This window comes from Oncorhynchus gorbuscha, linkage group LG05 (genome assembly GCF_021184085.1).
Source record: "Oncorhynchus gorbuscha isolate QuinsamMale2020 ecotype Even-year linkage group LG05, OgorEven_v1.0, whole genome shotgun sequence".
NCBI classification, from domain to species: Eukaryota; Metazoa; Chordata; class Actinopteri; order Salmoniformes; family Salmonidae; genus Oncorhynchus; species Oncorhynchus gorbuscha.
Window position 1 is genome coordinate 67234090 of NC_060177.1, and position 22564 is coordinate 67256653.

At 43.5% G+C, this 22564-nt stretch overlaps 1 protein-coding gene across 16 annotated transcripts in view; it reads left to right on the plus strand.

The window, feature by feature from the left end:
* Nucleotides 1–22564, plus strand: part of LOC124036354 (ankyrin-1-like) — a 217481-nt gene that overhangs the window by 115022 nt on the left and 79895 nt on the right. For 13 of the 16 annotated variants that reach the window (XM_046350835.1, XM_046350834.1, XM_046350826.1 and 10 more), the window contains exon 2: nucleotides 5239–5331. The exons of the other annotated variants lie outside the window; for them this stretch is intronic. In XM_046350835.1, the coding sequence (XP_046206791.1) occupies nucleotides 5239–5331 (93 nt within the window). The remainder of the gene's footprint in view (nucleotides 1–5238; nucleotides 5332–22564) is intronic. 16 annotated transcript variants of the gene reach the window in all.

The following is a 22564-nucleotide window of genomic DNA, read 5'->3' on the forward strand; positions in this document are numbered from 1 at the left end:
GTTACTCTCTGTGTTACTCTGTAAAACATCAGAGGGAGGGAGTCTGAACAGGGCTGTTACTCTCTGCTTTACTCTGTAAAACAGCAAATGGAGGGAGTCTGAACAGAGCTGTTACTCTCTGTGTTACTCTGTAAAACAGCAGAGGGAGGGAGTCTGAACAGGGCTGTTACTCTCTGCTTTACTCTGTAAAACAGCAAATGGAGGGAGTCTGAACAGGGCTGTTACTCTCTGTGTTACTCTGTAAAACAGCAGAGGGAGGGAGTCTGAACAGGGCTGTTACTCTCTGTGTTACTCTGTAAAACAGCAGAGGGAGGGAGTCTGAACGGGGCTGTTAATCTGCTTTACTCTGTAAAACAGCAAATTGAGGGAGTCTGAACAGGGCTGTTACTCTCTGTGTTACTCTGTAAACAGCAGAGGGAGGGAGTCTGAACAGGGCTGTTACTATCGGTGTTACTCTGTAAAACAGCAGAGGGAGGGAGTCTGAACAGGGCTGTTACTCTCTGCTTTACTCTGTAAAACAGCAAATGGAGGGAGTCTGAACAGGGCTGTTACTCTCTGTGTTACTCTGTAAAACAGCAGAGGGAGGGAGTCTGAACAGGGCTGTTACTCTCTGTGTTACTCTGTAAAACAGCAGAGGGAGGGAGTCTGAACAGGGCTGTTACTCTCTGCTTTACTCTGTAAAACAGCAAATGGAGGGAGTCTGAACAGGGCTGTTACTCTCTGTGTTACTCAGTAAAACAGCAGAGGGAGGGAGTCTGAACAGGGCTGTTACTCTCTGTGTTACTGTGTAAAACAGCAGAGGGAGGGAGTCTGAACAGGGCTGTTACTCTGCTTTACACTGTAAAACAGCAGAGGGAGGGAGTCTGAACAGGGCTGTTACTCTCTGCTTTACTCTGTAAAACAGCAGAGGGAGGGAGTCTGAACAGGGCTGTTACTCTCTGTGTTACTGTGTAAAACAGCAGAGGGAGGGAGTCTGAACAGGGCTGTTACTCTGCTTTACACTGTAAAACAGCAGAGGGAGGGAGTCTGAACAGGGCTGTTACTCTCTGCTTTACTCTGTAAAACAGCAGAGGGAGGGAGTCTGAACAGGGCTGTTACTCTCTGTGTTACTCTGTAAAACAGCAGAGGGAGGGAGTCTGAACAGGGCTGTTACTCTCTGTGTTACTCTGTAAAACAGCAGAGGGAGGGAGTCTGAACAGGGCTGTTACTCTGCTTTACACTGTAAAACAGCAGAGGGAGGGAGTCTGAACAGGGCTGTTACTCTCTGCTTTACTCTGTCAAACAGCAGAGGGAGGGAGTCTGAATGGGGCTGTTACTCTGCTTTACACTGTGGAACAGCAGAGGGAGGGAGTCTGAACAGGGCTGTTACTCTCTGTGTTACTCTGTAAAACAGCAGAGGGAGGGAGTCTGAACAGGGCTGTTACTATCTGTGTTACTCTGTAAAACAGCAGAGGGAGGGAGTCTGAACAGGGCTGTTACTCTCTGCTTTACTCTGTAAAACAGCAAATGGAGGGAGTCTGAACAGGGCTGTTACTCTCTGCTTTACTCTGTAAAACAGCAAATGGAGGGAGTCTGAACAGGGCTGTTACTCTCTGTTACTCTGTAAAACAGCAGAGGGAGGGAGTCTGAACAGGGCTGTTACTCTCTGTGTTACTCTGTAAAACAGCAGAGGGAGGGAGTCTGAACAGGGCTGTTACTCTCTGCTTTACTCTGTAAAACAGCAAATGGAGGGAGTCTGAACAGGGCTGTTACTCTCTGTGTTACTCTGTAAAACAGCAGAGGGAGGGAGTCTGAACAGGGCTGTTACTCTCTGCTTTACTCTGTAAAACAGCAGAGGGAGGGAGTCTGAACAGGGCTGTTACTCTCTGTGTTACTCTGTAAAACAGCAGAGGAAGGGAGTCTGAACAGGGCTGTTACTCTCTGTGTTACTCTGTAAAACAGCAGAGGGAGGGAGTCTGAAAAGGGCTGTTACTCTGCTTTATTCTGTAAAACAGCAGAGGGAGGGAGTCTGAACAGGGCTGTTACTCTGCTTTACACTGTCAAACAGCAGAGGGAGGGAGTCTGAAAAGGGCTGTTACTCTGCTTTACTCTGTAAAACAGCAGAGAGAGGGAGTCTGAACAGGGCTGTTACTCTCTGCTTTACTCTGTAAAACAGCAGAGGGAGGGAGTCTGAACAGGGCTGTTACTCTCTGCTTTACTCTGTAAAACAGCAAATGGAGGGAGTCTGAACAGGGCTGTTACTCTCTGTGTTACTCTGTAAAACAGCAAATGGAGGGAGTCTGAACAGGGCTGTTACTCTCTGTGTTACTCTGTAAAACAGCAGAGGGAGGGAGTCTGAACAGGGCTGTTACTCTCTGCTTTACTCTGTAAAACAGCAAATGGAGGGAGTCTGAACAGGGCTGTTACTCTCTGTGTTACTCTGTAAAACAGCAGAGGGAGGGAGTCTGAACAGGGCTGTTACTCTCTGTGTTACTCTGTAAAACAGCAGAGGGAGGGAGTCTGAACAGGGCTGTTACTCTCTGCTTTACTCTGTAAAACAGCAAATGGAGGGAGTCTGAACAGGGCTGTTACTCTCTGTGTTACTCTGTAAAACAGCAGAGGGAGGGAGTCTGAACAGGGCTGTTACTCTCTGCTTTACTCTGTAAAACAGCAGAGGGAGGGAGTCTGAACAGGGCTGTTACTCTCTGTGTTACTCTGTAAAACAGCAGAGGAAGGGAGTCTGAACAGGGCTGTTACTCTCTGTGTTACTCTGTAAAACAGCAGAGGGAGGGAGTCTGAAAAGGGCTGTTACTCTGCTTTATTCTGTAAAACAGCAGAGAGAGGGAGTCTGAAAAGGGCTGTTACTCTGCTTTACACTGTAAAACAGCAGAGGGAGGGAGTCTGAACAGGGCTGTTACTCTCTGCTTTACTCTGTCAAACAGCAGAGGGAGGGAGTCTGAAAAGGGCTGTTACTCTGCTTTACTCTGTAAAACAGCAGAGAGAGGGAGTCTGAACAGGGCTGTTACTCTCTGCTTTACTCTGTAAAACAGCAGAGGGAGGGAGTCTGAACAGGGCTGTTACTCTCTGCTTTACTCTGTAAAACAGCAAATGGAGGGAGTCTGAACAGGGCTGTTACTCTCTGTGTTACTCTGTAAAACAGCAAATGGAGGGAGTCTGAACAGGGCTGTTACTCTCTGTGTTACTCTGTAAAACATCAGAGGGAGGGAGTCTGAACGGGGCTGTTACTCTGCTTTACTCTGTAAAACAGCAGAGGGAGGGAGTCTGAACGGGGCTGTTACTCTGCTTTACACTGTGGAACAGCAGAGGGAGGGAGTCTGAACAGGGCTGTTACTCTCTGCTTTACTCTGTAAAACAGCAAATGGAGGGAGTCTGAACAGGGCTGTTACTCTCTGTGTTACTCTGTAAAACAGCAGAGGGAGGGAGTCTGAACCCGGGCTGTTACTCTCTGCTTTACTCTGTAAAACAGCAGAGGGAGGGAGTCTGAACGGGGCTGTTACTCTGCTTTACACTGTGGAACAGCAGAGGGAGGGAGTCTGAACAGGGCTGTTACTCTCTGCTTTACTCTGTAAAACAGCAGAGGGAGGGAGTCTGAACAGGGCTGTTACTCTCTGCTTTACTCTGTAAAACAGCAGAGGGAGGGAGTCTGAACCCGGGCTGTTACTCTCTGCTTTACTCTGTAAAACAGCAGAGGGAGGGAGTCTGAACGGGGCTGTTACTCTGCTGTACTCTGTGGAACAGCAGAGGGAGGGAGTCTGAACAGGGCTGTTACTCTGCTTTACTCTGTAAAACAGCAGAGGGAGGGAGTCCGAAAAGGGTGTCTCTTGCATGTTGACCTGCATGTTGATCTCTCTCTTATCTGTGGTTCCTCTTCCCTGTGTGGTAGTGTGTATGTCACTGAGAAAAGAGGACTGTACCTCTCTAGTGGCGAGGAGGCATCCCCTGCAGAACCATTCGGCCCTGCTTGCACTAAATGTTGTGTATTAGGGGTGGTGGTAAAGTCCCCTGTACCTGGCTCCTCTAGTCTCCTCATCCACCCCCCGTGCTTGCTTCAACCTAACCTGCACTGCTCTTCTCTTTCTCACACATGCCCGACTGTTCCGAAATATACTGTACGTGTGACAGTAGCTCGACAAGCAAAATAACAATATTCTCTGACACTACTACGTTCTATGCACAGTACATGACAATGTTGCACTGTGTATTTTACAACAAAAATGTTTCCTAATGGTGTATTTGGATAACAATACAAGGTAACATACTTGTGTAAAACTGGTGAGGAGTTTTGTGTACATATATTGTTTCAGTGTTACAATCAATCTCAGTGTAATAATACAGTTGGATTTGGTTTCTGTGTTTTTACATGTACTATACGTGTTTGTTCGAGGTACTGTAACTACAGTGTACTGTCAATAACATGTGTTTGTGTTGAGTGTAATTTCCATGTATTCACCCTTAACACAGTACTTATTTTAACTGTACCTTGTCCTATGTGAAGCCATGGTAAGTACACCACATTTCCACAAAGGAAATGATTGGCATGAACCTGTAGTGAACTGTAATTGCCCAGAAACATGTTATTCTTGTGTTTTAAGTAAGACATCACATAGGGATAGATTCTAATGCTAAATACTCACTGGAAGAGTAAATACCACAATAGTAAAGGGCACAGTAGTATAGATCATAATCGTACAGCCGAGCCATCCATTAAGACCCATCACTATGGATAGAGGACATGTTAACAATCAGCGCAGGCTAGTACCACTCCTTCACAAGCACACCGATCTCTAGCATCCACTCCTGATCCCCCATGCCAAGCACTGACCACTGTGTATGGTGTCATATCCCATAGTCCTACCCCATGGTCCTGCCATGCCCATACATATGTCCCATCTTAACCTGACCTGTTTCCCACAGCCGAGTGCGTGTGAGAGAGGGGAGGGGGAGGGTGAGGGAGGGTGCGGCCATGGGACTGGGATGGGGTGGGATGCTTCCTCTCCTGCTTCTGTCTCCCTCCTCCTCCTCTCCTCTTGTTTTCTAGCTATGTCTGAATATGATGCTCTTCTCTTCCCTTTCTCCTCCCCTTCTTTCTCATTGCCCTCCCATTATTCTGTACACTCTCTCCCCTGTCCACCCTCTCTCTCTCTCCATTCTTTCTCTCTCTCTCCCTCTCTCTGTCTCTCTGTCACTGTGACTGTTGAGATTAACTGGGCTCTGTCTTTATGTCGTGTGTCTTTTTAGGCCCACGCGGTGCATCGCTGGCTAATCGATCAGGACGATAGTTTGAGCTCTGAGCTGCCGGATGGCCAAGGAGTATGGCACTTTGATGAAGCAGTAAATATCCGCCACACGTATATCTGGCTTTTTTACTCCTTATATATATCTATATATCTATATATCACCATCTTGTATCTGTCTTTTTAAGGTATGTGTCACTGTTGCTCTTGCTGTTGTTTTATCTTACTCTCTTTTTTCTTATCTGTTGCTTCTGGTAATTGTAGTTCTATCTGGTTGTGTTGAGAGTCCTGTGTTGCTGTTGTTTTATCTTACTCTCTTTTTTCTTATCTGTTGCTTCTGGTAATTGTAGTTCTATCTGGTTGTGTTGAGAGTCCAGTGTTGCTGTTGTTTTATCTTACTCTCTTTTTTCTTATCTGTTGCTTCTGGTAATTGTAGTTCTATCTGGTTGTGTTGAGAGTCCAGTGTTGCTGTTGTTTTATCTTACTCTCTTTTTTCTTATCTGTTGCTTCTGGTAATTGTAGTTCTATCTGGTTGTGTTGAGAGTCCAGTGTTGCTGTTGTGGTGTAAGCTGGTTTAGTGAGGTGTCGTAAAGTCAGGCTGGAGTTTTTTCTTTCTTCCTGTTATCGTTGCTTGACCTATTTAACTTCCGTCTTTGGTTTCTTTTGCGTTTATGCTTAATTTGTGTGTGTGTGTATATCTATATCTTTGTGTGTGGTTTATCAGATAATGTTCTCTCATGTAGTATATTACATGCCAAGAGTCCACGGGCAAAATATACTATGATGATAGTTCTCATGAAATAGTACCCATACACATTCCTGTACTTATACAGATATTACGTGTATATGGAAAATCAAAAAGCTTACATACATAAACAGTATGTGGTTGTGGGAACTTCACCTTCACCTTCTGATTGTCTGTATGTCTGGTGCTGTACCCATGTTTACGTGTTTGCACACTTGCACAGCTCCGAGCTGTGTATTGGTGTTAACTGTGTCTGTGTGGATGTGTTGTGTCTTTTTCTGTGCTGAAGCTGTTGTGAATTGTGTCAATGTGGTGTCTGTCTTGTCTGTTATGTCAGTGTGATGTTTGTCTTGTGTCAGTGTTTTGTTTTTTGAATTTTCTGTGTTAGTTGCTGTGTGGTGCTGTGCTGTGGTGTCTTATGTCTATGTCTTGTTATGTCTAATGTTGTGGTTTTGTACGTTGTGTCTTGTTAGCTCTATGTGATGTCTGTTTAATTTAACCTGATGCTTTCCTGTTCCTCCACCTCCATTGGCTGCTTCAACACTCTACAACCTCAAATGACACAATGACTCCACCTTTATTCCCTCAGTCGACATCCTCTACACACTATACAGGGCCTTCAGAAAGTATTCACACACCTTTTCACCCCTGAGTCAATACATGTTAATGTGGCAGCAATTACAGCTGTGAGTCTTTCTGGGTAAGTCTCTAAGAGTTTTGCACACCTGGAGTGTACAATATTTGCAAATTATTATTTTTTAAATTCTTCAAGCTGTCAAGTTGGTTGCTGATCATTGCTAGACAGCCAAGTTCATGTCTCGCCATAGATTTTCAATCCGATTTAAGTCCGAACTGTAACTAAGCCACTCAGGAAAATTCAATGTCGTCAAGGTAAGCAACTCCAGTGTATTTGGCCTTGGGTTTTAGGTTATTGTCCTGCTGAAAGGTGATTTTGTCTCCCAGTGTCTGTTGGAAAGCAGACTGAACCAGGTTTTCCTCTAGGATTTTGCTTGTGCTTAGGTCTATTCCATGTATTTGTATCCCCCCAAAAACTCTGCATTCCTTGCCGATGACAAGCATACCCATAACATGATGCAGCCACCACCATGCTTGAAAATATTAAAAGTGGTACTCAGTGTTGTGTTGTTTGACTTACCACAAACATTCTATTCAGGACATAAAGTAAATTATCTTTGCCACATTTTTTGAAGTTTTACTTTAGTGCCTTATTGCAAACAGGATACATGTTTTGTAATATTTGTATTCTGTACAGGCTTCCTTCTATTCACTCTGTCATTTAGATTAGTATTGTGGAGTAACTACAATGTTGTTGATCCATCCTCAGTTTTCTGTTCTAAAGTCTCCTTCCTGTCCGGAAAAGGAGTTAGGAAGGACGCCTTTATCTTCTAAGTGATGGGTGTATTGCTACACCATCTTAAGTGTAATTATACTGAAAAGAAATATAAACATGACAAAATGTAAAAAAATGTCCATATGCACAAAAAGTTCTGAAATTGTGTGCACAAATGTGTTTACATCCCTGTTAGTGAGCATTTTATCCTTTGTCAAGATAATCCATCCATCTTACAGGTGTGGCACATCAAGAAACTGATTAAACAGCATGATCATTACACAGATGTACCTTGTGCTGAGGACAATAAAAGCTCACTCTAAAATGTGCACTTTTGTAACACAGATGTCTCAACTTTTAAGGGAGCATGCAATTGGCATGCTGACTACAGGAATGTCCACCAGACTAATTGCCAGAGATGTTATGTTAATTCTCTACCATAAATTGTCTCCAATGTCGTTTTAGAGAATTTGGCAGAACATCCAACCGGTCTCACAACCGCAGACCAGGTGTAACTACGCCAGCTCAGGACCTCCACATTCTGTTTCTTCACCTGCCCTTCTTTGCAAGGCATTGGAAAACCTCCCTGGTCTTTGAAATTCACTGCTCGACTGAGGGACCTTACAGATAATTGTATTTCTGGGGTACAGAGATGAGGTAGTCATTAAAAATATATATTTTTAGCACTATTATTGCAACTTATTATGTAACTTGTTAAGCACATTTTTACTCCTGAACTTATTTAGGTTTGCCATAACAAAGAGGTTGAATACTTATTGAATGGAGATTTTTCAGCTTTTCATATTTTATACATTTCTATCAATTTCGAAAAAAAACAAATCCACTTTGACATTGTTTTTTTTGTGTAGGCCAGTGATACAACATCTCAATGTAATCCATTTTAAATACAGGCTGTAACAACCAAATGTGGATAAAGTCAAGGGTGTGAATACTTTCTGAAGGCTCTGTATACTACAAGTCCATAGGGCTTTCACAGTACCCTTTCCACACAGCTCCTTCAACTGATTTTCTAAACAGTGTAGCTCTTATGCTGTACTGTATATTCACACTCTGCATCACAGAAAAGTAGGTCCCAGATAAGACATCCCAACAGTTCACAAATGCACTAATAATGACCATAAGTCTGACAACACATACAGGCCTTACCTACTTATCAATGTTAAATGCTATTTTTCCTTTTGTGCTGTCTGTATGGATGATTTCACTCATTGTTTTTGGTTTGTATTTTTGGTTTTCCTATGTTGTAGTCATTTTCTGTGTTTGAACAAACTTAGAGCGTAAGAGAGTGTATCTATTGTATCTATTGTATCTATTGGTTTGACTACGAGCCAAACCCTGTCCTTATCCTGTCCTGTCCTTAACCACTAGCAGGACAATGTAGTTTCCTTCAAGTGCCCAGACAAGGAAAGCTCCCAATGGAAATACAAGTTCCTGATCTTATTCAATTAATTTACGTAGGAATGGAGATGGTAAGGAGATAGCATTTGGGGGTATTATCCCCATGTGACAAAAAAACACAGACACAAAATAACATGTCAGTTTTTTTCCTGTCCTGGGCTGAGATAGGGGGAAGAGAGGTTGTGTGTTTTCAGAGAGGAGCGAGAGAGTGTTCACAGTGCTGCAGTGATGAATCTTCGTATAGAATCCAATCCCCCTGCCTGGCCCCTCGCCAATGCAGCAGAGCAGTGAAAAACAACAGCAGCACAAGCCCCTGCAATGGAACGCCAGCATGCTCCCTCCCCTCATGCTCCCCTTCACTCTTCCCTACACAATCATTTAAATGATGACCCTCCAAAGGTTCTCCTTTCCCTTCATCATCAAAATAGTAAAAGTCAAAGTGTAGTGAAATGTGCAGACAGTTTAACAGGGCAGTTGAGTGATATAAAGCAAACAGTCACCTCCTAAACCCTGCTCCATGGTCCATGACACATCACTCGGGGCCCAATTTAATTTACACCAAATGAAAAGCTCCCTAGAACCCCCCTTCCCTGTAAGATCAAAAATATGAGGTGTCAGTTGTTTATGTAAAACGTTGGTCTCTCACATCTCCAGTAATGGCTGCTTCAATACGTGCTATAGTAGCGTGTCCCTTATTGTCCCGACATCCCTGATCACCCCTCATTGAGCCCTCAGCAGCAGATGCCCAGGAACACCAAAGCCCCATTGGTCACAGTTCAACTCCACCACAGTCACAATATGAGAAAAGTGACTGTCACTCCCCAGCACTGTCAAGTGGATTCATCTCTCCTAGTCACAGCTGCTCCCCCAGCCTACTGTAGCAAGAGACTACATTAAGAAGCCCATTGATGCCCAGTCACCAGCAGTCCACTCTAATTTGTTTCGTGTAAGGGTGTTAGATTTGAATTTGCATGTGAAAAATCCTGGCTAGCGTTTAAAATAGCGTCTTTAAACTCCAATTTTACTCATAGTGAAATCGATGCTGGCAGTACAGAAATCAGATTAAGGTTATGGGAGATTTTATTAAACTACAAAAATTGTTTTATAATATCTTTGGCGACCTACCAAATGTTTGGAAGAAGAAATGATAGCATAATATTTCCCTTAGTTCTCTGGCTGACCCACTAAGAAGGGGTAATATTTTGGCTTCAGCAGCAGTGCTATGCAGTCTGGCCTAATATAGATGGACCCCACCCAAGCAAGGATGGCCCCTAAAGTCTTAATTAAAAAACATAAACCATAGCACTTAATTCATTTGAAGGGCTTTTAAAATCCTTTGAAATGCTGCTTAAGAAGACTCCAACATCTAGACTTATGAGCTCAACCAGAGGCAACTCTAATTCATTTAGTCTAGATAACTTTTACAACTTTCTCTATAACAGTGAAATTGGAAGTGTTTTAACAATCTAAAAGCCAATATCTCCTGACAGATTATTGTCGGCCTATGTTAAGGTTAGGGTTAAGTCTAGGCATTAACTCTGAATGGTTAAGGTGAGGGTTAAGTCTAGGCATTAACTCTGAATGGTTAAGGTGAGGGTAAGTTTAGGCATTAACTCTGAATGGTTACGGTGAGGGTTAAGTTTAGGAATTAACGCTGAATGGTTAAGGTGAGGGTTAAGTTTAGGCATTAACTCTGAATGGTTAAGGTGAGGGTAAGTTTAGGCATTAACTCTGAATGGTTACGGTGAGGGTTAAGTTTAGGAATTAACGCTGAATGGTTAAGGTGAGGGTTAAGTTTAGGCATTAACTCTGAATGGTTAAGGTGAGGGTTAAGTTTAGGAATTAACGCTGAATGGTTAAGGTGAGGGTTAAGTTTAGGAATTAACGCTGAATGGTTAAGGTGAGGGTTAAGTCTAGGCATTAACTCTGAATGGTTACGGTGAGGGTTAAGTTAAGGCATTAACTCTGAATGGTTACGGTGAGGGTTAAGTTAAGGCATTAACTCTGAATGGTTAAGGTGAGGGTTAAGTTTAGGCATTAACTCTGAATGGTTACGGTGAGGGTTAAGTTAAGGCATTAACTCTGAATGGTTACGGTGAGGGTTAAGTTAAGGCATTAACTCTGAATGGTTAAGGTGAGGGTTAAGTTTAGGCATTAACTCTGAATGGTTAAGGTGAGGGTTAAGTTTAGGCATTAACTCTGAATGGTTAAGGTGAGGGTTAAGTTTAGGCATTAACTCTGAATGGTTACGGTGAGGGTTAAGTTTAGGCATTAACTCTGAATGGTTAAGGTGAGGGTTAAGTTAAGGCATTAACTCTGAATGGTTAAGGTGAGGGTTAAGTTTAGGCATTAACTCTGAATGGTTAAGGTGAGGGTTAAGTTAAGGCATTAACTCTGAATGGTTACGGTGAGGGTTAAGTTTAGGCATTAACTCTGAATGGTTAAGGTGAGGGTTAAGTTTAGGCATTAACTCTGAATGGTTAAGGTGAGGGTTAAGTTAAGGCATTAACTCTGAATGGTTACGGTGAGGGTTAAGTTTAGGCATTAACTCTGAATGGTTAAGGTGAGGGTTAAGTTAAGGCATTAACTCTGAATGGTTAAGGTGAGGGTTAAGTTTAGGCATTAACTCTGAATGGTTAAGGTGAGGGTTAAGTTTAGGCATTAATTCTGAATGGTTAAGGTGAGGGTTAAGTTTAGGCATTAACTCTGAATGGTTACGGTGAGGGTTAAGTTTAGGCATTAACTCTGAATGGTTAAGGTGAGGGTTAAGTTTAGGCATTAACTCTGAATGGTTAAGGTGAGGGTTAAGTTTAGGCATTAACTCTGAATGGTTAAGGTGAGGGTTAAGTTTAGGCATTAACTCTGAATGGTTAAGGTGAGGGTTAAGTTTAGGCATTAACTCTGAATGGTTAAGGTGAGGGTTAAGTTTAGGCATTAATTCTGAATGGTTAAGGTGAGGGTTAAGTTTAGGCATTAACTCTGAATGGTTAAGGTGAGGGTTAAGTTTAGGCATTAACTCTGAATGGTTAAGGTGAGGGTTAAGTTTAGGCATTAACTCTGAATGGTTAAGGTGAGGGTTAAGTTTAGGCATTAACTCTGAATGGTTAAGGTGAGGGTTAAGTTTAGGCATTAACTCTGAATGGTTAAGGTGAGGGTTAAGTTTAGGGATTAACTCTGAATGGTTAAGGTGAGGGTTAAGTTTAGGCACTAACTCTGAATGGTTAAGGTGAGGGTTAAGTTTAGGCATTAACTCTGAATGGTTAAGGTGAGGGTTAAGTTTAGGCATTAACTCTGAATGGTTAAGGTGAGGGTTAAGTTTAGGCATTAACTCTGAATGGTTACGGTGAGGGTTAAGTTTAGGCATTAACTCTGAATGGTTACGGTGAGGGTTAAGTTAAGGCATTAACTCTGAATGGTTAAGGTGAGGGTTAAGTTAAGGCATTAACTCTGAATGGTTAAGGTGAGGGTTAAGTTAAGGCATTAACTCTGAATGGTTAAGGTGAGGGTTAAGTTTAGGCATTAACTCTGAATGGTTAAGGTGAGGGTTAAGGTTTGGGATAGGCTTAAAACAAAAATATCTTTCTATCGCTGGATTTGAACTTCCAACCTTTGGAATCAGAGACAGATAATAAAACATACACACATATTTTTCAAAATATATTTTCCTTTATTACCTTCAATACTTATGCACATCCGCAACACCTGAGTAAAACCAAAACCTACTTGAAGGTAACAGCATGGCACTGTTGCCCCTAGTGGCCAGTTTCCACGTCATCTTCCGACATCACGGGTGACCCGGCTGGAAAATCCATACACCAGTGCAATATTCCCAGTGTGCAATGCTACTTAATAATATAAACCTTCGCTATCTTCAGCTTGGAAGTGTCCATCTCAACCTTCAATGACGTTGACACGCGTTATTATAGCCTTAAGAAAAATGAAGGATTTGGAAGAGCCATCTGTACACACACACATTGAGACAGGACCTGGAATCAAAGAGAAGACAACTGTTTCTATTTCCTCTATCAAAGTCCATACATGCTTGGTAATATTTTATGGACTTGAAAGTACTAAGAAAAATAAATAACTTTTTCCTGTTGCTCTCAGGAACCCTTCTCCATTTATGTAATCAGTTTGACTTCTGCATTGTTTGGTTTTCATTGGATTTGTAGTATCTGTAGTAATTGACCATCTTATCATTTTGATAGACTTGCCACCATGTCATCTCTTTTCTTGCTTCAAATGTAATCCATTTATATTGCCAATCTTTCCTTTTCCTCTACATTACACTTGTGTTTGCACATGAGAGTGTGCAGATGTTGGCGTATGGGAGTGTGTGTGTGTGTGTGTGTTGAGGGAGACCGAGAGGTGAGATGGAGGTGGTGGAGCAGGTGATAGAGTGATTGGCGTCTGATATACAGCATGTCTGCAGGCTGTCCTTGTGTTGACTGATGAGAGCAACTGTTAATCACATAGATCTCATATTTATTAACAGTACACCTTCTGATAGGCCAGACAGCAGCTTCACAACTACCCCCAGAAAGGATGGAATGATGAAAGAGCGAGGGATGTAGGACAGAGACAGGCAGATAAGGAATATTTACAGTCCAAATTGATGGGAAGCAGATAGATTAGTATGGTGATTAATATGTCTCTGTGGGCCTGTGTTTACAACACTGTTTGTGTACCCTGCTGTATACTATTGTCCCACTCTGCTGCAGCAACCTCCACTGTCTGCACTAGCTGATGATTGAAAGATTGATGGAGAAAAGCGGGAGGGAGGGATGGAGAGAGCGAGAGAGCTTAGGCACGGTCTTAGGATAACATTGTAAATGAAGACTATCACACTGTCATCGAGATTCCTGAACAAGCACACATGCAGAAACTCAATATAATGTATTTATAAAGCCCTTTTTACATCAGCAGATGTTACAAAGTGCTATACAGAAACCCAGCCTAAAACCACAAACAGCAAGCAACAGTGGCTAGGAAAAACTACCTAGAAAGGCAGGAACCTAGGAAGAAACCTAGAGAGGAACCAGGCTTTGAGGGGTGGCCAGTCCTCTTCTGGCTGTGCCGGGTGGTGATAAGAGTACATGGCCATTTACAGCCAGATTGTTCTTCAAGATGTTCAAACTTCATAGATGACCAGCAGGGTCAAATAATAATAACAGGGGTTGTAGAGAGTATAACAGATCAGTGCGTCAGGAGTAAATGTCAGATGGCTTTTCGTAGCCGAGCATTCAGAGGTCGAGACAAAGGGGCGGTAGAGAGAGAGATAGTCAAAAACAGTAGGTCCGGGACAAGGTAGTACATCCGGTGAACAGGAAAAGGTTCCCTAGCCGCAGGCAGAACAGTTGAAACTGGAGGAGCAGCACAACCAGGTGGACTGGGAACAGCCAGGAGTCATCAGGCCAGCTAGTCCTGAAGGGTAAGGGGGGGTGGGGAAGAGAGAGAATTATAGGGAGCATACAATTCATAGACCATTGTAGCATAGATACTGGAGACTGATACACAGGTGGGTCAGGGGACACTGTGGCCCCGTCCGATGATAGTCCCAGACAGGGCCAACCAGGCAGGATATAACCCCATCCACTTTGCCAAAGAACAGACCCCACACCACTAGAGGGATATCAACAGACCACCAACTCACTACACAGAGACAGGGCTGAGTACAGCCCAGGAAGATCTCCTCTACCGCACAAGTCCGAGGGGGGGCGCAAAACCAGACAGGAAGATCATGTCTGCGACTCAACCCACTCAAGTGACGCATCCCTCATAGGGACGACAACAAAGAGCACTAGTAAGCCAGTGACTCAGCCCCCGTAATAGCATCAGAGGCAGAGAGTCCCAGTGGCGAGAGGGGAGCCGACTAGAAGAGACAGCAAGGGCAGTTCGTCGCTCCAGTGCCTTGTAATTCACCGTCGCACCCCTGGGCCAGACTACATTCAATCACAGGACCTACTGAAGAGATGAGTCTTCAGTAAAGACTTAAAGGTCGAGACCGAGTCTGTGTCTCACATGGATAGGCAGATCATAGAAATGGAGCTCTATAGGAGAAAGCCCAGCCACCAGCTGTTTGCTTAGAAATTCTAGGGACAATAAGGAGGCCTTCATCTTGTGACCGTAGTGTGCGTGTTGGTATATACGGCAGGACCAAATCGGAAAAATGGGTAGGAGGAAGTCTATGTAATGCTTTGTAGGTTAGCAGTAAAACCTTGAAATCAGCCCTAGCCTTAACAGGAAGCCAGTGTAGGGAGGCTAGCACTGGAGTAATATGATAAGATTTTTTGGTTCTAGTTAAGATTCTAGCAGCCGTCTTTAGCACAAACTAAAGTTTATTTAGTGCTTTATCCGGGTAGCCAGAAAGTAGACCATTGCAGTAGTCTAACCTAGAAGTGACAAAAGCATGGATGAATTTGTCTGCATTATTTTTGGACAAAAAGTTAGATTTTTGCAATGGTACGAAGATAGAAAAAAGCTGTCCTTGAAATATTCTTGATATGTTCGTCAACCATCAAGATTAATTGTCAGATCCAACAGCATATCTCTGTATTTCTTGGGATCAAGAACTAGCATCTATTTTGTCCAAGTTTAAAAGTAAAACATTTGCCGCCATACACTTCCTTATGTCTGAAACAGAGGCTTTTAGGGGGAGGCAATTTTGGGGCTTCACCACGTACAGCTGTGTGTCGTCCACATAGCAATGAAAGTTGACATTGTGTTTCCGAATGACACCACCAAGAGGTAGAATATATAGTGAAAACAATAGTAGTCCTAAAATAGAACCTTGAGGAAAGCCGAAACTTACAATTGATTTGTCGGAGGACAAACCATCCACAGAGACGAACTGATATCTTTCCAACAGATAAGATCTATACCAGGCAAGAACTTGTCCATGTAGACTAATTAGGGTTTCTAATCTCTCCAAAAGAATGTGGTGATCAGTGGTATCAAAAGCAGCACTAAGGTCTAGGCGCACGAGGACAGATGCAGAGCCTCGGTCTGATGCCATTAAAAGGTCATTTACCACCTTCACGAGTGCAGTCTCAGTGCTATGATGGGGTCTAAGACCAAACTGAAGCATTTTGTATACATCATTTGTCTTCAGGAAGGCAGTGAGTTGCTGCGCAACAGCTTTTTTTTCTTTTGAGGAATGAGAGATTCGATATGGGCCGATAGTTTTTTTTTACATTTTCCAGGTCAAGCTTTGGCTTATTCAAGAGAGGCTTTATTACTGCCACTTTTAGTGAGTTTGGTACACATACGGTGGATAGAGAGCCGTTTATTATGTTCAACATAGGAGGGCCAAGCACAGGAAGTAGCTCTTTCAGCAGTTTAGTTGGAATAGGGTCCAGTATGCAGCTTGACAGTTTAGAGACCATGACTATTTTCATGAATGTGTCGAGACACAGGATTAAAAAATGTGTGTCTCCATTGATCCTAGGTCCTGGCATTTTGGATTGTTTGGTATTCTCCTCAATTAGGTTGGAAAAATAGATTCTCACTCACTCACTCACTCACTCACTCACTCACTCACTCACTCACTCACTCACTCACTCACTCACTCACACATAAAGCCAGTTAGCAATGGAGGCCTGTACCCCTCTCAAGGCCTGTACATCTGGACATGCCAGGCTAGCTGTACTGAAGCCCCAGAATGGCGGAGCCTGTTTCTGACAGTGTCAAAGGAGTGCCTTAGGTTTGAATGGAGTCAGTCACTTAATAAACGGGTTGAGTGAATTATGGCCAGGCAGGCTGCTTGGACCGGACTCTCCCCTGAATGCATCACCATGTCTCTCAGACTCACTTATTCTGCAGAGAGGCTCGTTCAGACAGCTCTGCAGCTCATACTCTTGCAGAACAGAGACACAGGGAGTGACTAACCACTCCATGAGGCTGCCATACAATAATAGTACCCAGCACAGGCCACTGTAGTGTAGTGTAATGGGGCTGTGTGTTAGCTGGCCCGGCCCAGTTGGTGCAGTGCGAGTTAGCCAGCCTGTGTGTTTTATTACCAGACTGGAGCAGATTGAAGTTACAGAACATTATTATAACAGGACATGGCCAGCATAGATTGGCATCCCTGATGGCAGTGCAGCACAATCTCTCCCCTTTCAATATCATCTCGTTTTCCCTGCTTTCTCTCACACATATACACTGAGTGTACAAATAATGCTCTCTCCATGACAGAAGACCAAGTGAATGCTTTATCCCTTATTGATGTCACCTCTTCATCTACACTGAAGTGGATTTAAAGGGAGGAGACAGATTACAGAAGGATTTTTAAGCATTGAGACAATTGAAACATGGATTGTGTGCCATTCAGAGGGTGAATGGGCAAGACAAAATATAAGTGCCTTTGAACGAGGTATAGTAGGTGTCAGGCCCAACGCTTTGACTGTGTCAAGAACTGCAACGCTGCTGGGTTTCACACTCAACAGTTTCCCGTGTTTATCAAAGGACATCCAGCCAACTTGAGAAAACCGTGGGAAGCATTGGAATCAACATGGTCCAGAATCCCTGTGGAACGCTTTCCATGCCCTGACGAACTGAGGCTCTTCTCAGGGCAAAAGAGGGTGCAACTCAATATTAGGAAGGTGTTCTTAATGTTTTGTACACTCTGTACAAACAGTATTCATACACACTAACACACTCATTCCATAAGTTTCACGCTCCCCCTCCGCACAGCACCACACAGCCAGGAGAGACAGAGGGGGAGGAGAGCTCAATGGCCATGACTCATTCTGTGCGTTAGCCAGCTCTCTGATGCCCCTCTCACACAAACGCTCTTCACACAAACGCTCTCCCCCCTCCATTATATTTCTCTCCATCTCGCCACTCAAAAAGACTAATGGGTCGCTAGTCTTGGTCTGAAGTTGCTGCTATTGCTCTGAAATGCTATGGTCACAGTGTTACACGGGTCCATTTTGTCTTTACCTCTCTACAGGCAAATCTCTCACACGATTGGAGTGATTGGGGCACAGTAGCTTACAGTATGTATAGTGCAGTTAGATTAACAATAATGTAAGCTTTCTGCCAACACCAGATAAGTCTATGCCCTGAGAAATTGTCTTGTTACTTAATTAAAACCGCATGCTAATCGCATTAGCCTACTTTAGCTCAACCGTCCCGCGGCAGACCCACCGATCCTGTAGAGGTTCTTAAATCACAAAACAAGATAGCAATCTCTGTCCAGGGAAGTCCCCAAAGCATATTGCATGTACAGTAACAGACAGTTACATGACATACAGTACAGCATAGTCAAGCATGTTCATGTTTCCAAATTTTTCGGACCACTAAACTACTGATTTAGAGTTAGAGAGAAAACTAGAGTCAGAGAGAAAACTATTCCAGCACCATTTCATCATCATCAAATCACCACTGCTTCGTCTAATACAGTGACAACTATGTAAAAGATACCAAAAAAAATTTAGTCCAATCAACGTAAGTTTTCCACATTTGGACTTTTTTAAACTTTTTCCACATTTTGTTACGTTAAGGCCTTATTCTAAAATTGATTCAATCGTTTTTTCATCAATCTACACACCCAATAATGACAAATCAAAAACAGATTTACATTTTTTTTTTTTTATAAAACTGAAATATCACATTTACATAAGGATTCAGACTCTTTACTCAGTACTTTGTTGAAGCACCTTTTTTCTTCATGGGTATGACGCTGGAAGCTTGGCAGACCTGTATTTGGAGAGTTTTTCCCATTCTTCTCTGCAGATCCTTTCAAGCTCTGTCAGGTTGAATGGGGAGCGTGGCTGCACAGATATGTTCAGGTCTCCCCAGAGCTGTTCGATCGGGTAAAAGTCCGGGCTCTGACTGGGCCACTCAAGGACATTCAGAGACTTGTCCTGAAGCCACTCCTGCATTGTCTTGGCTGTGTGCTTAGGGTCGTTGTCCTGTTGGAAGGTGAATCTTCACTCCAGTCTGAGGTCCTGAGTGTTCTGGAGCAGGTTTTCATCAAGGATGTCTGTATCTCTGTGCTCCGTTCATCTTTCCCTCAATCCTGACTAGGCTCCCAGTCCCTGTCGCTGAAAAACATCCCCACAGCATTATGCTGCCACCACCATGCTTCACCGTAGGGATGGTGCCAGGTTTCCTCCAGACGTGACGTTTGGCATTCCAAAGTGTTGGTTTCATCAGACCAGAGAATCTTGTTACTCATGATCTGAGAATGTTTAGATGCCTTTAGACGAACTACAAGCTGGCTGTCATGTGCCTTTTACTGAGGAATGGCTTCCGTCTGGCCACAACCATAAAGGCCTGAATGGTGGCGCGCTGCAGAGATGGTTGTCCTTCTGGAAGGTTCTCCCATCTCCACAGAGGAACTCTGGAGCTCTGTCAGAGTGACCATCGGGTTCTTGGTCACCTCCCTGACTAAGGCCCTTCTCCCCGGTTGCTCAGTTTGGCTGGGTGGCCAGCTCTAGGAAGAGTCTTGGTGGTTCCAAACTTCTTCCATTTAAGAATGATGGATGCCATTGTGTTCTTGGGGACCTTCAATGCTGCAGACATTTTTCGGTACCCTTCCCAGATCTGTGCCTCGACACAATCCTGTCTCAGAGCTCTACGGTCAATTCATTTGATCTCATTGCTTGGTTTTTGCTCTGAATTGCACTGTCAAATGTTGGACCTTATATAGACAGGTGTGTCTCTTTCCAAATCATGTCCAATCAATATAATTTACAACAGGTGGACAACAATAAAGTTGTAGATACATCAAGGATGATCAATGGAAACAGGATGCACCGGAGTTCAATTTCGAGTCTCATAGCAAAGGTTAAAAAATGTGCAAGAAAAACAAACAAAAAAGGTTTTGCTATGATATCATGGGCAGATTTCAGATTGATGAGGGGGAGGTTGTATCGTAACAAAATGTGGAAAATGTCAAGAGGTCTGAGTACTTTCCCGAATGCACTGTATGATGTGGCTGTCCAGGGATGTGGTTTATGTGTGTGCGCATGCGTTCGTGCAAGTAGAAGAACATGGTGACTCACCCTACTTGAAGAGAAACTCCAATGCCATCCTCCCTTCTTTCATGTTGACGAACTGGTCTTTCACTCTTTCATACAGTACACGCTTTTATTTTTTGTTGTCCTAAGCCCTATTCGCACAGTACTACTATCATAGAATGTCGTTTACATAATTACTACCCCAGCATGTCTGTTTTTCCAGCGGATGATTTGGAGGTGATTAGTTTAACCAAACTGCCCCTGTAATATTATTATTATTATCATATTTTTTCTTCATTCAAAATTGACCGTTATGACGGAAGACTGGAGGCTCTTCTAGGAGTGAAGATATTTCACATGTCTAAGGATAGCCTAATGTTGGCCTAATGGCCAGTCAAAATATTAATGCATATCAATATCCTAAAACCATGAAGTGTAACCTATGCAGACATTTAATTAACTGACATATTTGGCAATTTATCAATTCAATATTGTCCACTTCTTTAAATAGAGAAGTATGGCACTAGGAAAGCTGATGTGTCAAGACAGCTAGGTCCATAACACTTTGTTTGAAGTATCAATTTGTTCTCATGTTCTTCTTACCCAAACTGGGTGCAGCACCTTAAAACACAGGGATAACGATATGCACGGGATAAGTATTATTAGAGGACCTGGGAGTTTGCCGGAAAACGCTAGGCTTTTAAAGCTGGGATAATAACCTTCCTACCTAGTAAAATTTACTGACATGGCAGAGTCGGACGGACACAAAATGATAGATGTTGTGATTTGAGCACATAATTACATTACCTGAGCTACTGCAGTAAAATGTATCCCGTCCTAATAGGGCTCTAGGCTACCTGGCTAAAATGCTTGCTAGCTAGCCTAACTTCCATTCATGGGCGTTAGCTAGTTAACATGAGCCTTCTACATCTAGAACTTCCATCCTCTCAGGCCAGGGGCACAACAATGTATGAAATAATGGTTGGATCAGAATCGTCGTTATTTTTTACATTTTTACATTTATTTTACCTTTATTTTACTAGGCAAGTCAGTTAAGAACAAATTCTTATTTTCAATGACAGCCTAGGAACAGTGGGTTAACTGCTTGTTCAAGGGCAGAACGACAGATTTGTACCTTGTCAGCTCGGGGATTCGAACTTGCAACCTTTCGGTTACTAGTCCAACGCTCTTACCACTAGGCTACCTTGCCGCCAATCATTGGCCAGTACGGAGAATTAAGTAGAAAGTCCAATCCATATGTCCATCCATGGCGAATTTAGGAAAGGGACAATTTGAGCTGCTTTCTGTCAATGATGTAAGCTCTCAATGGGATTTGAACCGCGCTTCTTAACACCCGCCCTCTTAACCCAGAAGCCAGCCGCGCCAATGTGTCGGAGGAAACACCGTTACCTTACCTCGGACAACGCTCGGTCAATTGAGCGCCGCCCTAGTCACGAACGGTTATGACACAGCCTGGGATGTGGAGTCTGTAGTGACGCCACAAACACTGCAATGCAATGACTTAGACCGCTGTTCCACCTCGGAAGGCCAGTTTTGTATTTACTTTTGTCAAGGAGGCCAGACCCTTGCTGGCTTCCCTTGTCTTTAATGTAACGGGCAGCAACCATGTCATACTCGTTTGGACGTGACAGCATCAGATAGATAGTCTACATGTAGAGACAACATGTAGAGACAACATGTAGAGACAACATGTAGAGAGACAGAGGGCCGCTGTTTCACTCACTCGGATGCTTTCTCCTGTGAGATACATTCAGCCTCTTGTGAAATGTAGGAAAATTAAATTCATGTTTTTGTCTTGGCATGCATGAATACACACCACTGGAAATAGCGTACATTGTGTCAGCCGTCATCTGAGCATTGTAGAGGCATCAGTTCGGCTACACCCTCATCGGTTTGGCTCTGAGCTCTCCTTTTGAGCAGTGCAGTGGCTCGTTAGAGTGAATCAATACAGGTGTGTCAGTCCAGGGCAACGCCCATCTCCAAGGAGACCAGCCAAGGGGGTGGGACTAAATTAATCAATTAGGGGAAACACACAGAGGAGAGAGAGGCACAGCAAACCAACGAAAACATGCACAGCCAAGAATAAAGCACACAGTTACAAAACAAATGTCCACTGCAACTCAAATAAACACCATATTCACAAATGAAGAGCTGGTTCTGTAAAAAGTGAATAATAGCTGACTGGGACCTGCGACTTGTGTGTGTAACACGCCTCTTCTAAACCCTCTCTGGAGTGGTGCTGAGGCTGCCGGCCAATAATACACTTCCTCACGCAGCTACCAGACAGCTGTAGCTCCAGTGCTATGGTCTACATTACAGTATCATCGCTACACAGGCGCATGCCAGGGAGATTTGCTCTCCAGTATCTGTGCATTATCTCTGTGGAAGCTTTGATCTGGATCAGATGGTGTCAGTTAGTCTTCTACTGTAGCAGCCCTTCAGTTTAGTTGATTTTAGCTACATCTTAGTCATTTGGCAGACACTCAAGTCTAGATGCACTATACTGTGTGTTCGTGCCTGCCTGCACACCTGTGTTCGTGCATGCAATAAAGAGTCTGTGTGTGTGTGTGTGTGTGTGTGTGTGTGTGTGTGTGTGTGTGTGTGTGTGTGTGTGTGTGTGTGTGTGTGTGTGTGTGTGTGTGTGTGTGTGTGTGTGTGTGTGTGTGTGTGTGTGTGTGTGTGTGTGTGTGTGTGTGTGTGTGTGTGTGTGTGTGTGTGTGTGTGTGTGTGTGTGTGTGTGTGTGTGTGTGTGTGTGTGCGTGCGTGCGTGCGTGCGTGCGTGCGTGCGTGCGTGTATGTGTGTGTGTCAACGAAAGTGTGTGACAGAATG